Below are 15555 nucleotides of genomic sequence, written 5' to 3'. Positions count from 1 at the left end.
TTATTAAAACTCGTATTGTCATGGAATGAGACTCGTAGCCTCGTAGGGATAGAACTCCTAGGGATAGAGGGAGTAATTTATTTATTCATAAGAAAAAACAGAGGGAATAATGATTTAATCATGGGAAAAAATGAGCTGAAAATGGTTTTGGGCAAAAATCCCAGGCCAAAATCAATCGACCGCCAAAACCAGTTTCGAATATTAAAAAATGCCCAAAGAAAGCCGGCTGTGACGTATCACAGGCCCCTTCATTGGTCCGTTATGCTGTGACCAACTCAACCTTAACTAAAGCAACGATGCAGCAATAAGAAGCACAAGCAGACCGGAAAATCACAGAGAAACATCAATGGAGAAACGACTCCGTTCGTCGCTGCAATCCTCCGCCGAAGAATTGCTCTCTTTCGTGACCAAATTGCCGCTTAAATCTTCCAAAGCCGCCATCAAAAGCTCGGTCAGCACCTTAATCAAACCCTCGTCGGATCTAATTTCCACTCTCCCCCTCACTCTCCAAGATTCCATTTCGCGCTCCATTTCCAAATTCAAAAGCCACTCCGATTCCTCCTTCGCGGCGGCATCTCCATTGACGCCTCCGGCGAAGCGTGTCCGCAGATCCGCCAGGAACAAGAGAGACGACGGCGACGAGAATGGGGGACAGACTACCGCCGAGAAGCTCCAGGTTTATACCTACGTCTTGCAACTCTGCGTCTTCCATCCGAAGAATGTGTTCACCGTTTCTGATTTATTGCCCGCCACGCAAGAGCTGCATGATAATTTGATTCTGTTCGAATCCGACTCGAGTTTGCTTTCGGATATCGCTAATCTGTGTGAAGAGTGGTGGAAGGCGGGTCTATTGGGGAAAGAAACCCTAATTTCTCAATCCTTGCCAGTTATTTTGTCGCGCTCTTTGACTTTGAAGAAGAAAGTGGATGTCCACAGAGTTTATAGTCTTCGAGAAGCTTTCTCGTTGTTTGATTTTGAGGACGAGAGCATCGAGGACTTGAAACACTTGCTAATTCGCTGCATGATTTCACCTCTGTATTTGAAGACAGAGGATGGTAGGAAATTCATCGCTTTTCTGTTCGGTCTTAGCATGCAGCTCATCAAGGAATTGTGTGCGATGATAAAATCGCAGATCCCATTTGGGCGAAAATCAATGTTGGAGGCGTATGGCGAAATACTATTTAGAGGATGGAAGACGGTGGAGAGTGAGCGCAAGAACGAGATTGAGAATGGGTTCTTACAAGAGTTAGTGGAGGGTGCTATATACGCCAGCTCGCCAGATTTAGCAGCATCGATTAGAAGGATTTTATGGGGCTTTGTTCAACAGAGAACGACAGAGGGAGTAGAGAAACTGATATTTCGTCTGGCGGAGCCAGTGGTTTTCCGTTCACTACAGGTACTGAAGTCTGTTTTCTGAATGCGTATTTCAGTTCATTTTGCAATATTTATGTAGTCCAATGTAGTTGTGAATTACTATGAGATTTATAGCCTTCTTAAGCTTAACTGGTTGTCTGCATAAAACTATACAAAGCTAGAAGATTAGAAGTTGCCAACACAGCTTAATTCCTTATTCTGTGATAATTGAAGAAATAAGGGGTACTAGGTTATAATTCGATGATCACAAATGTTTGATGGAGGGGTGCGATGATGAATTTATTAATGAGGGGAGTGTAGTTAATGAGAATGGGAGGATAGTTTATGATTTGGGTTTTGAATCTGAATTACCAAGCATTATCAATGGGGATATCACTCTACTATTGCTATTGCCTAGTTTCATTACCAGCCTCCAAGCAACCTGTTAAAAGCTAGTTAGGTTGAATGTCTGCTGGAATGGTGGTGCTTATAAGATAACCAAGCCTGCCTTCTTCTGGCAATCTGTGAGTAGTAGAGATTTAGCTATTAACATAGATTTTAAAAGTCCTTGTGCCAATATTTGTAGCTATTCAATTAACAAAGACATTGACATCCTTTGACTCCTGTGAAAAAAACAAAGGACAATTTGTTACTTACGAGGCGCTGCTGTTTACTGTAAAACTTCTCTCATATTTGCTTCTTATGCAGGTTGCTAACTCAAATGTTCGCCAGAATGCGTTGCACTTACTTTTGGATCTGTTTCCTTTGGAAAATCCTGATGCTACTAAGGAGGCTAAAGATACACTACTGGAAAAGCAATTTTTTCTGTTGGAGAAGTTACTCTCTGATGATTGTCCAGATGTGAGAGTTGTAGCAGTAGAAGGCATTTGTCGAACTCTTCACCTGTTTTGGGAAGTTGTTCCTTCACCAACCATTACAAAGATGATTACCAGAATTTTTGATCACATGATTTATGATGCTTGCACTGAGGTCAGACTCTCAACAGTGAATGGCGTTATATATTTGCTTGGCAATCCTCAGTCTCATGAGGTCCTTAAAGTGCTTTTACCAAAACTTGGGAATCTGATTACGGATTCCACATCAGTCGTACGTGCTGCTGTTGCTGATCTCCTTCTCCTGTTGAACGACATTCGGAATTTTCATTTCCATAAGGTTATAAGCCTTACACACTGAGCTCACTTACTCTCCATTAGATAGTTGTCTTTTTATTAGTGGTATGTTCTGCTCTTTCAGGTAGTTCCCCTGGATGTATTGATTTCAGCTCTTGTCTACGACCAAGCAGTTATTGCAAGGAAAATCACAAGACTTCTTGTACCATCTTATTTCCCCTCCAAAGTGACCGAGGAAGAAGCATGTAAGCGTGTTATCACTCTTATGAAAAGGTCTCCTACGGCTGGAGCAAGATTTTGCGAGTTTGTAGCACTGGAAGGAGCTTCTCTGAGATCTCTTATGAGACTTTTTAAAGTATTTATTGGTTTGAGTGTCTCATCTGCTAAGCTTAGTGAAGAGCAGATAGAGGGTTTACTTGTTGCCTCCTCTCACCTTTGTACTGTTCTTTCGAAGGATGCATCTCTCCTTGCTGCCCTCAAGGAAGAGCTGTCTGCAAAAAATTTAAAGGCCCTTTTTGCTGTTGCTTCCTCTACACGTGCTCAGTCTTCTGTCTGCAACATTATATCCCTTGCATCTCCAGATGCTGCAGGCGACCTTTTTGAAGACTGCATGGGCTTGATCAAAAAATGCAGCAGTTTACTAGACGATACCGAAAAGCAAGCTGAAGTGAGGCATGCCCATAAGATGATTGTATCGAGTGGTTGGTTTGATGACATGTTTGAAGATGTGGTTGGATTTCTGCAAAGAGCTGCCCACGGTTGCCATGTAAAATTTGGAATAGGTTTAGGAAAAGAAAGTACAAAGTCCACCACAAGAACCAAGAAAGGATCTTCTACGAAAATTTCATCAAAGTCGAAACATGGCAAAGGTAAAAGACCATCTGCCACTGGTGAAAACAGATTTTTAGAAGATTATGCTCTTGCTGTTGGGCTTGCATGGCAGATCAAGGACTTGCTTCTGTCTGACAGTACAAGGAAAGCTATATTAAGTTCTCGAAACTTAAAACGTGCATACTCAGCGCTGAAGGTCATTTCTGAAGTGAGTATTCTGCATTCCTTGCAGTATGAAGATTTAAACACATATCTTGTTTCTGCATACACAGCTCTGACTCTGCATATGTCTCTTCATAATGTCAAGGCAGATGTTAGTGGGGATCCTACTCAGGCAAGTGATATTCTCATCTTTCAAAAAGAAAATTCTTGAATGATGTGACTCAGATAATCGGGTACATTTGTACTACCTTCATGTTTACCAACTGGAATTTCACATGTTTTTATGTTTATTGATTACCAAATCTAAATTTTCTAAACTTAGATAGTAGTATAATTTTTTTCTGTGATTTTTTGGTCAGCATCTGTTTTCTGTTTGGAAACAAAAGTATAGCAAGCGCATAACACAGAGACTAGAATTTCCCAGGATTAACATATCACAATTTTTTAATATCAATTATCACCCGTTACAGTAATCTCTCACAGTTTGTAGTTTAGAAATTAACTTTGGTAGTATATAAAGTTGTCTAAACTTATATTGACATTTCTCTTACCAGGATAACCCCTCGGAATTGACGCTGAACCATCTACTTGACTGTGCATATAACCTATTCAAATCCAAAAATGACAAGAAGTCTGGCAAGTGTACTTCAGGTTCATCACCTCACACTAGAAAAATACCACCTGAATCCAGTACAAGTACAAAAGAATGTCAAACCGGTATGTTTAGCTGTTTAGCCTACAAGTAACTTAGTTGTTGGTTTGTTTTTGTTTTTCTCAAGGGTGAGCATTGAAAAGTTATTACAGGTCTATTTTTCCTTTAGTGACTCTTGATTATGATAGACACCAGTATGTGAAGTGAGATTTCTTTACAACTTCATTGTTTACAGCAATCCTTTATCCAGCTCAAGAATTTTATTTGTCTAGTACGGAAGTTATCAAACAGAGAAACATCTGGGATACATATAATCCCTCACTTTCTTTGTGTATTTGCTTCTTTTGTTTCTATGATCTCTAAAATGTTTAACTGTTTTGTATAGGTACCAGTTTGACAAAACAAATAAATATAAATGCAATTAAGGGGTTAACTTCAATTCTAAAGTTCATAGTTGATGCAACTGCAATGGACCTTGTTCCTCGCTATCAAGAAAGATGTTTGACTTTCACCACTGAAAATCTGAGATTCGTCATTACAAATTTGAATCAAATATCCATGGCTGAGTCACAGCTCTTCCAAGATGATCTGAAAGATCTAATTATTTGTCTGAAGAGTTCATTCACATATGGAGCCAAGTTAGTTAGCGTAGTGCTTAAAGCTGGTGAAGTTTCATCTCTTCAGCGAGGAGCTTACTCTCTTGCGAATGAACTTTTCAATCTCCTAGTCGCAGTCGAAGAGCATCTTGGGTACGCATGCGCTGCTCGTTTCTCCACAGTTGTTGAGCCATGGCTTCCTGATCTGGTTCTAGCTCTGGGATCCAGCTGCTTGCTGGAGCAGAATATCGATGAGGGGTTAACTTTTGATTTATCCGAGAATCCCACGCTGCATGTCCCTTCTTGGTTTCACAAACTAGCAAGGATTGAGCTTTGTGAACTAAGAAGCACTGGCTCAGATGAGGAGATTGAGCATCCAAATGACTTTCTAGCATTCAAGGGACTCGTTGAAACAATGTCAAAGCTACTGGGTGTGAATGCTGAAATACTAGATGCTGTGGGAGTTACGTTCTTAACTGGTTCACTAAGTGCATTACGAAGCAAGAATCTCGACACGGTCTTTGGTGTTTTGCATTTTGTTTGTAGGAAACTAATCAGAGCCCAAGACTGGAAAGAACTCAAGTTCATGCTGGCATCTGTCGAAAAGTTCTACAACGAGTTGGAGAGGGAAGCTGACAAGGAAGATATCAGTGAGGATGATAGGCACAAGTTAAATGGTGCAAAGACATTGCTTGAACCTGTCTGGACTTCATTTATTTATGAACAAGGGAGGCATTCAATGGAGGAGGAATGACACCCACCAAGGTTCAACATTATTATTATTATTATTATTATTATCGTTTTTATAAATGTTAGTTGTGTGTATTCTTACAGCGTAGTTTAATTTGTTACTACAATTTTGTAATTTGTTTCTTAGGAAAGAATTCCATGAAAGTTTTTTAATCCAAAAATGATAGTGTTGTAGTTAAAGTTTAAAACCTTCCATTGCTTTGGTAATTGTTTTAGGCAATCGTGTATTATTCCCACAAATAACGAACCATGAAAACAATACAAAGAATCACATGAAATCAAAAGCTGACTGGTTTAACATTAGTTGTGATTCATTTTACTATATTGTAATTTTTATTTTTATACTTAATTATTGCTATATTCATATATCTATTTAATAAAAAAAATTAATAGGAGTATTAAATATACAAATTGTAACTTGCGGGAGTATAATTGTATATGAGATTGAGAAAACCATCTTAAACCTACTTAATTCACAATTTTTATTTTTTTCGAAAAAAATGATCAATAAAGATTTCCTATTTATTCTCGCGATGACCTGAATTCCTAACCTATTGGATTGAGAAAAAACGTTTTATCAACTGAGTAGTGTTTCATCGTCTTCTTATTTTAGTAGTATTTTTATTGTACGGAATGTGTTCAAATAAACAATAAGTTTGATTTTTGTAATTAAAATTTGAAGATAATTTATAATAGAAATATTTAGGAAAAAATAGAATATATTAAAAAAAAAGTAGAGAATTCTAGAAGAGAAATAAAACTAATACATATGTAGTCTATATTTATGCCTATTGTAGATATTTGGTATATGTTAATTTTCGCAAGTTTAAATTTTTTTTTTTAGTTTTGAAATTCAAGGAATGATAATATGATATATTAAATTAGTTTTTGTAAAATTAATTGAACCGTGCAATACGGTACAACAATTTTAAAAGGAGTGTCTTGTTTTATTCACCCAATTCACTAACACTGTCATCATGTCATGCAAAAGAAGATTTACTAATATCAGGATTCTTAGAGATAGTATAAATCGGATGTACAAAGACCTATATTAAAGCGTGCATTACTTTTTCAGCTTTTCTCTATTAATACGATTGCTATACACAAACACATTAGCTTATAAAATAGAGAAACGTAGGTATGTCGAAAAGGTCTACAGCGAGTTGGAGAGGGAAGCTGACAAGGAAGATATCAGTGAGGATGATAGGCACAGGTTAAATGGTGCAATAAATAATAAATAAATATAATTTATCTTCATATTTCATCAGTTTCAAAATTTTAATTTATTAAATTGAAGATAGACTGGGTGAGTCAACAAATTGAAAGTGTATTACCTATATAATTGGATCAACAAATTAAAAAGTGTATTACTAAAAAAATTATTAGGTAAAACATTTGTCTCTGACTTCTTTTTGTCTTCCAATGAGCCTTCATCTCTTATCATTTCCCCCACATCTTTTATCCGCCTCCATCTAGCTCGGGTGCCCTTCTTCGTCATCGGGGTTATTGTCTCATGCACTTTTCCCGTCCTGCATTGGCACAATCTAATTCATAAGCCAGTTTTTCACAATCTATACGTAATAATTTCAAACAAAAATCAACTACATACCCTATATTGCAACTTTTGCCATTTCGTTGATTTTGGGTGCTCTTTTTGCATGAAATATGTGAAAGTGACGAAGTTCACGATGAATATGCGATGCATTAACTTCAAAATATTATAGATAGTTAGTTTCTATGATTTATTCTATTTGTAAAAAAATTATTATAGCTATGACAAAAAAAATAAAAATAAAACTAACAAAAATTAAAAAAAATAATATTAACAAAAAACCTTAAATATGGACTAATATCAAACAAACTAATATTAACAAAAAACCTTAAATATCGACTAATATCACTCAAACGAAACATGATCCCAAAATAAGATTTAAAACTGTTATTTTCCTTTCGTCTTCTCTCACGCGACTCTATCACACTGACTCTAAATCAGCCTTATTTTCCTCTCCAATCTCCAAATTGATGATTTATACATGTACGTGAAAACAATGTGAGTATTTTATATTCTACGTCTTCTTTGCTTCCTTTTGCCATTTCGTTAACTTTGGGTGTTCTCTTTGAATGAAATTTGAGGAAGCAAGTTCGAGATGAATATGCCATGCATTAACTTCAAAATATTATAGATAATTAGTTTCTATAATTTATTCTATTCGTAAAAGAAATATTATAGGTAAGACAAAAAAATTGAAACAAAGCAACATTAAGAAAAAAGCTTAAATATAGACTAATATCACTTAAACATAACATGATTTTCAAAATAAGTTTTAAAAGTAATATTTTCATTTCACCTTTTGTCACATTACTCTCTCTAGTCTCTACAACCTCCGACTCGCGTCTTTGGCTCTTTGCCTTTCAATCTTTGTCATAGGACTATATCTCCACCGCCTATGTCTTCACATGTTATTGCAGGAGAACAATAATGAAGGCCACTTGAATTCTTTCTGGAAACAATAATGAAATTTATCTAATATTTGCATTTTGTATTGAAAAGATAATTCCATAATGAAAGAACATGTATTTATTTTTTTCATACATTTTTAAATAGTTAATTGGTTAATTAAAATATGAAAATATAACTATATAAAATTTAAAAATAAAGAAATTTACTATATAATAATCATTCAATAAATATACGCTCCTCAATTCATTTTACACCTACAGACATAAAATTAAACATATTTGAACTGGAATCAAGATAAACACAATTATTTGGACAACAATACTATATCAAGTGTTGACACTTTTAAAAAAATAAGTTTAAAACAATCCTTCATATTTATCTACTAAAAATAATGTAAATCACACATTTAACAAAATAATAAATCGATAACTCACAGTATTCAGAATGTCAAAATTATGACCATAAAAAATTCAAATGATAAACTACACAAAAAATACATTAATTGGTTGAATTAACACTATTATATCAGTGAATAATGATAGCCCTTTTGAATGTTGGAACGTTTATCTTTATTTATTATACTTTTAAACATGGCTTGTTGGAACATGAAACATCTATACTATTTTTTATGCTACTTTACAATTCTCAATACTGTAAATTTTCTTTTTGTAAAATATATTTAATATAATATAGTATATTTTACCCAATATGATCACCTACAGATAAGTTAATTAGATTCTCTATATAAAATCAGTTGTATCCTAGAGAAATTAAGTGCTAAGTCCTAATTTCAACAATAGTATTATTAGTAAACCAAAATTTGGTAGCAGACTATTTTATTTTGTTTGAACAACTCAATTTTGATAGGTTTAATTTATCTCACTGCAAATATAAATACTATGCACCACTTATTAATTCATCATAAGTCATAAAATATTAATTTTTGTGACACCACTAAATATAATTATAGCGGAAGTGACAATATAAATATATAAAAATAATAAATTGTATAAAGATGGAGATAAATATTACGCATATTTGAGTTAAGGATATTACAATTCTTCCATCTCTAAGAATTGTAAAAAATATTAGGATACAATTCTTGGAATCATATACACACAGTACTCTAACTATTGTAATCAAAGAAAAAAATATATAATAAATGAAATGGAAATTACAATGAAAATTATAAAAATAAACTGAACTATAAGTCTAGTCGAGAAAAACTCTCTTTCCGCAAGACAAATTACATCACGAGTAAGTGCTCTCGAATTGACGTACTATCCCCGAAGATGAATCGACTTCCTCCTAATGTATATAACATCTCATACATCTCAAACCCGCTAGGCACCGATGAACATCGGAGTTTCAAAAATTGAGCATGTTCATAAAATATACAATAAAATGTTGAGAGCTTGAGTGAGAATGGAAAATGCTTTTGTTGGTGTGTAATTCATCTATAACTCTATGATTTTTATAGCCACAAAATTAGGATATGAAAGATCATGGAATTAAAACATCATAAATTTTAAAATTAAGAGAATAGGTTTTTACAAAATTTGTTAAATGTTCATTATCCTATTTAAAAATTTATAACCGCCAGTTACTCATTATAGTACTTTAAAAATTATTCAAAGTGCTCATTAAAATATTTAAATAAATATTCATGAGAATTACATTCTATATAGTCATTATAGTACTTTAAAAATTATTCAAAGTGCTCATTAAAATATTTAAATAAATATTTATGAGAATTACATTCTATATAGTCATCTAATGCACATTCTAACTGCATAACACAGTTGTCAAACCAAGAAGGGTCAATCACAATTGTAATAGCCACATTAATACAAATTCATAAACATTTATAAGTAAAACTTCCACACTCTAACTATTATAATGGGACGAAATTATAACGGCCACATCAATACAAATTCCACACTATAACTATTATTACAACTTCCACACTAAAAAGATTTTGCTAAAAAGTACATGATAAATAAATCTAAAGTATCTACTAATTATAAGTTATTATGAATTAGAATTGATTCATTTAAACGCATAGGCTAAATTATTGGAATAGATGATCCAATTTTATAAAATAAACAAAGTACTAATTGTTTAACTTTAAATTTATGTGTTGTTGCCTCTATCGTGCTTTTTCATGGATTTCTTTCTCATCCCCTTTCCTTCTTTTTTTTTCTTATTTTTGAAATAAAACTAATTATTAACATTAAAAAAATCTAAAATCCTAATCTTGTGTGTAGTTTTTTTATCATTTAGTTATATTTTTGGGTTAAAGATAAAAAAACAAATAAATTAGTAGTATATTGTATCCTAGTTGAGTTTCATTTCATGGCAATATAGTGACTTTATACACTAAAAATCCAAACCTTGAAACCTACACCCTTAACATTAAATATACTCATCATGACCAACAAATGAGCCAAATAGCAATAAAATTCTCCCTCTGTCCCAGTTCAATTTTACTTTGTTGATCACTTTAAAACAAACTTTAATAATAGAAAAAAAATAAAAAAGAATATCGTAACTTCATGTTAAACAATATGAGGAGTATTGGAAAATATGGAGGGAGTGAAAAACGTGATGAAAAAAAATATGTGAGTGGATAAATTACCAAATGTCATATATTTATAGTCCCAAAAATAGAAGATAACTCTTCAAAACTTTTTCACTTTCTTCACCTATTATTAAAAAATTTAAAACCTTTTAATTTCTCAAAAATTAAAACCTAAGCGTTACATTGTTTATCAAATTTTGGAAAATGAATGACAACAATTTCCGCCATTGTATTTCTATGAAATGAGTGACGAATAAATGTATAATAAATTTTAGAAAATGAAATGGAAGGCCATTGAAGTAATAATCTCAAATTTACTTTACTACTTTTCGGTTAATCCTCATACTCATACAACAAAAGGTCGTTATTCCTCATACTTATAAATACCAATCAATGGCAATATTAAATGTCCGTAAATATCATTATGGATTTTATAATAATTGTATAAAATACTTCAACACCAATGTAGAGACTTAAAGATCATGGGGATATTGAAACCTCAATCAAAATTCAGTATAAAATAATTACAAAATGTGTATTGCTTGTCTAACCGAGATATACAAACTAAGTAGTCACAATTACATTGGAATTTATACATATCAGTAGCTTTTGATATTAATGACATTATACTTAAAAATCAAGTCATTCGAGTAATTATTCTATAATTAATTTTCAAATTTTAACTGAATCCACGAATACAATGTTGTAATCTGTTAACAAATTTTAAAGAATTATTTCGTTTCTAAATGTGAAACCTAACAACAATTTGAATTCCATAATTATAGGGATGGTTCCATAATCATAGGAATAGATTGTAACCGATTTATATCTATCATCATCTACAACAAAATATACGAAATAGTATATTCAAAATATGAAAATATCATGGCATTACAATTTTAAACTACAGTATATATTTATTAGCTATTTCAAAATTGTATTATCCTAATTAAATCCTTAAATTATGACACTCTTCTAATGAAATAAAAGAAACATAAGCCTCCTGCAATCTCCATCTTCTCTTTATACACTCTTCCAATGAAATGTCCCTCTTCTCTTTATGGAGGTAACAAAAATATTAATATTGGAATGCGATGTCATGAAAAAAATTACATTAGCAAACAGTGTATTCCAAATATGGAGTTGCATTGCTCAAAAACCCATCGGCTATAGCATTAATCATTTTAGTTGTTGAAGTTTTGATTGAAAGAAGTTATTTTTTGAATGAATGTTTATAGAGATTTACTTTGTTTCTACTGACTCTACGTTTTTCTGTATTATTAGGGCATATGAAAAGATGAGTCTCTTCGCTTCAATAAATGACCCTTCTTATTTCAATGTTAATTAGCATTGATAGTATAATGAAGATTGTAGAATGAAAACCGTTTACTCTCTTCTATTGTTACGATACTTATAATAATAATTATTATTATAATAGCATTGATTGTAGAATGAAGATTGCAAAATTAAAACCATTTGATTTCTTCTATTGTTAATTTTTTTATGTTATTTTATTGCAATATTCATAATGGCATTTTTGTTATATATGTATAGATTATGAAATAATATTGCAAATCCAATCATTTCGGAGTATTATTCATTAAAAGAATCATCATGTCAGCAGCTATTTGGATTTAAATTTAATAACGTTGACCTGGCTGCGATGTGGTACGCTACGCATCTCATCCGCATTACTATTTGACGAGATCAAGGCCGTCGATGTCGAATACCAATAAATCAACGGTCGAGATTGTCTCATCAGAATCATTTTCAACATTGGAAAATTCCTCAACAGTAGCCCTTCACCACGAAAAAGAGACCTCCAAATTCTCCTCTCCTCCTCCATTTCTGTTCGCAGGGTTCTCGATTCGCTCTCGCTTTACGCAGCCGATTCTAATTTCTGAAATTAGCTGAGAAGAACTGAAAATGAGCAAGGGACCGGGACTCTTCACAGATATCGGCAAGAAAGCCAGAGGTCAATTGATTGTGAATCCGGCATTTTGGTTTATTGATACTCGTTTCCTTTTTTTGTTTTCCGTGAATATTTGTTGATTATATATGATTTATTTGCAGATCTGCTGACTAGAGATTATCTATCTGATCACAAATTCTCGGTTTCCACCTACAGCGAATCTGGAGTGGTACGATTTTATAAAGCCTTTTGAATTCAGTATTGATGTGCTTAGGATTAGTTTGAATCAGTATCGCAGATTAGCGTGTTTTGTATAATCCATTGCTGGTTGTATTTTAGGGTTTCAACTTCCAATTCTTTGGTATCAATCGACCTTAATAAAGGGATTGGATGTAGGATATCATCAACCCATGGAATACATTTCCTAGGCTTATTCGGTGCTGGATTTACGATTGTCAATGATAAACTGGTTAATTAGTTAATACTCCACTATGTTGTATATGTGGTCAAATCATACTAAATAGTTTACTGTGGATATTTCATCTAACAATCAAGCTCACTAAGTTTATGTAAGTCTCTTCTATTTCCACATATATCTGATTTGGCTTTAAGAGTTTGAACGGGGCCGGACCTTTTAAGTTCCCCTCACCGCACTCAGGTTTCATTATTTATGAGAAGCTATCATGTCTCTTCATTTCTCACTTTTGCTTCATAAATGATAAAAGATAGGATGTTGTAATTTGAAATCTGAAGTAGTATATATTTTGAAGTACAGTGTCCCTCCTGCTTTATATATGCCTTTTGTTAATTGACTCCATTAGTATTGTAAGTTTATCCCATTGAAACTTTTGCGTTTACTATCCGGTGCCTCTTTCTTGGGTTATTTCATGGTATATTCATGGTTGCTATGTTTGTGATGTTGTAATGAGTTTGTAGTTCTGTGCTTCTATAGACTTCTGTTGGATGATTTTCTTGATTCACTTGTGTTGGATGTCGATGAGTCACTTATATGTGGATGTTCCTTAACCAATTTTTGTTTTAAAAATTTACTAAAATTGCTTTTAATTAGCAAGTATGCAGCTATATGTCTGTCATATAAGTTTGTGAAGTAAGACGCAGAAGGTTTTAGGATGATAGGATCAAAGGAATGAATAACCATTTATCTTATGAAATTAATTAATCTCTAGAATCTGTGCCATCTATTTATAGCAATTAATCCACTGGTGCTTTGTTACTTAGAGATTTCCTGAATATTGTATGTTCATATCTGACTAAACACTGCTATTGATTGCGTGTATATCTTACATGAACTGTTTGTAATTTCGATATGCTACTCCTCTCATTCTTGCTTTAGATGGATATAGTATCTTGCACTCTCTTTTTTGGTCTAGTCATGCAGTTAATTGTTGTTTTGGTTTTTTGCAATGTCAATTTCTCACGTGAATTCTCTGTTCTGTAAGTGAAAATCTAATTTCTATTATACTTTATCAATTCAGGCCCTCACAACATCAACAGTAAAAAGAGGAGGTTATTCATCTGGTGATGTAGCAGCTCAGTACGCATATAGGAATACTTTTACTGATCTGAAAGTTGATACCGAGTCCAATGTATGTGACATTAATTCATAACTTCTTCACGTAAGAAATCCTACTTCATTGCAACTTACACTTTATCTCCCTTTTTTTCCTGAAAAGATCTCAGCCACCTTCACTGTTGCTGATATTATTCCCTCATCAAAGACCATTGCCAACCTGAAGTTTCCCAATTATGAGTCTGGAAAGGTGCTGCAGTGCCTTTTTTCCGAGTAATTTGATATTCAGATGTTTCTTTGTACTAATATATTCTCCGTTTTCTTATACAGCTAGAATTTCAGTACTTCCATCCTCATGCATCCCTGACTGCAGCTGTTGGTCTGAACCAATCCCCTCCACTTGATTTCTCAGTCACCCTCGGTACTCCCACCTTTGCTTTGGGTGCAGAAGCAGGTTATGAAACTGCTTCTGGAAAGTTAACGAAATATACGGCTGGAATCACTGTAACAAAACCAGATTCATCCGCTTCAGTGATTCTGTAAGCTTTTACATGCATTGATGGCTTTAAGTATAACAGTCTTGATAATCTTGTACACAGTTTGCTTTGTTTCGTTGAAAACTGAAAATTTATCACCTCTCCGTTGTCAATGTAGTGGTGATAAGGGCGATACCATAAAGGCATCATACATACACTACCTTGATGAATTTAAAAGGAGTGCTGCTGTGGGAGAAATCACCCGAAAATTCTCCACAAACCAGAGCACATTCACAGTAGGAGGATCATGCGCTGTTGACAGCCTGACACTAGTGAAAGTGAAGCTTAATAATCATGGCACACTAGCGGCCACTTTGCAGCACGAGGTCATTCGCAAGTCTCTTGTGACCTTTTCCAGCGAATTCGACACAAAGTCCTTGGACAAGACTCCCAAATTTGGTGTATCCCTCGCTCTTAAGCCATGAACGCTGCCTGGTTTTGAACTTTTTTAGGGTTGCATCGGAAAAAGTTGCCAAATAAGTAGTTTCAGAAATGTATTGTTCCCGGCGGTTGACATATCATCATGCATTGATGCACGGGGAAATTCTATGTTGTTTTGTGGGTTTTGAACACCCTTCTGTCTTCCTTCTTGAGGCTTTTTGACATGAGAAAAGTATTACTCCATTTAAATTCAATTATTTTTGCTGATTTTAACAAATGAGAATGAAGTTTTGGTTTCATTGGGATATCTTCATCCGTCTGTGTAATTTTGTTTATTACTACCATTCTGCAAATACTAATTTTTATATCAGGATTCTCCAACTTCTTTAAAATTCACCAATTTTTACGGTTCCTTTACCTACTTTTTGATGTTTTATTCTACAGACTTTTTATTGTACTAGATTTTGTTGAGGTTTCATTACATTTCTACGACCATATGATTTGCTACTCTTCCATGCTTACAATCATTTATATTATGCGTTCAATAGTTTTAATCAATTATTGGGTATGATCTGAAGAAGCAAATAAAAACTTAATCTTACTTTTGTATTAGATTATAAAAGTAAATGAAGTGTAAAGATCGCTTTTCGAGTAATTTTATACTCCATAATGCATTATG

At 33.5% G+C, this 15555-nt stretch overlaps 2 protein-coding genes across 4 annotated transcripts; both read left to right on the top strand.

Moving 5' to 3' along the window:
- Nucleotides 1–330: 330 nt before the first annotated feature.
- LOC121771243 lies at nt 331–5672 on the top strand. 3 transcript variants are annotated; one of them, XM_042168021.1, is made up of 6 exons: nt 331–1396; nt 2062–2526; nt 2608–3522; nt 3622–3648; nt 4031–4193; nt 4514–5672. In XM_042168021.1, the coding sequence occupies exons 1-6, from the start codon at nt 347–349 to the stop codon at nt 5476–5478; spliced, it is 3585 nt and encodes a 1194-aa protein (XP_042023955.1). In that variant the 5' UTR covers nt 331–346; the 3' UTR covers nt 5479–5672. The 3 variants fall into 3 exon arrangements, with proteins under 3 accessions (XP_042023955.1, XP_042023957.1, XP_042023954.1); XM_042168023.1 differs by lacking the exon at nt 3622–3648; XM_042168020.1 differs by having other exon boundaries at nt 2608–3648.
- Nucleotides 5673–12305: 6633 nt separating this feature from the next.
- LOC121772575 (mitochondrial outer membrane protein porin 2-like) lies at nt 12306–15175 on the top strand. Its single transcript, XM_042169721.1, has 6 exons — nt 12306–12491; nt 12590–12657; nt 13925–14035; nt 14123–14209; nt 14290–14498; nt 14614–15175. The coding sequence occupies exons 1-6, from the start codon at nt 12443–12445 to the stop codon at nt 14918–14920; spliced, it is 831 nt and encodes a 276-aa protein (XP_042025655.1). The 5' UTR covers nt 12306–12442; the 3' UTR covers nt 14921–15175.
- Nucleotides 15176–15555: the final 380 nt, after the last annotated feature.

The sequence above is a fragment of the Salvia splendens genome, chromosome 16 (assembly GCF_004379255.2).
Source record: "Salvia splendens isolate huo1 chromosome 16, SspV2, whole genome shotgun sequence".
NCBI classification, from domain to species: Eukaryota; Viridiplantae; Streptophyta; class Magnoliopsida; order Lamiales; family Lamiaceae; genus Salvia; species Salvia splendens.
Note: the sequence above shows the minus strand (reverse complement) of the source record. Positions and strands in the feature narration are given on the sequence as shown.

Excerpts from the sequence above, each read along its gene's own strand:
- LOC121771243 (XM_042168020.1), top strand. The coding sequence starts at position 347 with ATGGAGAAACGACTCCGTTCGTCGCTGCAATCCTCCGCCGAAGAATTG. Across the intron at positions 2,527-2,607 it reads GGAATTTTCATTTCCATAAG|GTAGTTCCCCTGGATGTATT; the intron begins GTTATAAGCCTT and ends CTGCTCTTTCAG. Across the intron at positions 3,649-4,030 it reads TTAGTGGGGATCCTACTCAG|GATAACCCCTCGGAATTGAC; the intron begins GCAAGTGATATT and ends TTCTCTTACCAG.
- LOC121772575 (XM_042169721.1), top strand. The coding sequence starts at position 12,443 with ATGAGCAAGGGACCGGGACTCTTCACAGATATCGGCAAGAAAGCCAGA. Across the intron at positions 12,658-13,924 it reads CCTACAGCGAATCTGGAGTG|GCCCTCACAACATCAACAGT; the intron begins GTACGATTTTAT and ends TTATCAATTCAG. Across the intron at positions 14,499-14,613 it reads TCATCCGCTTCAGTGATTCT|TGGTGATAAGGGCGATACCA; the intron begins GTAAGCTTTTAC and ends TTGTCAATGTAG.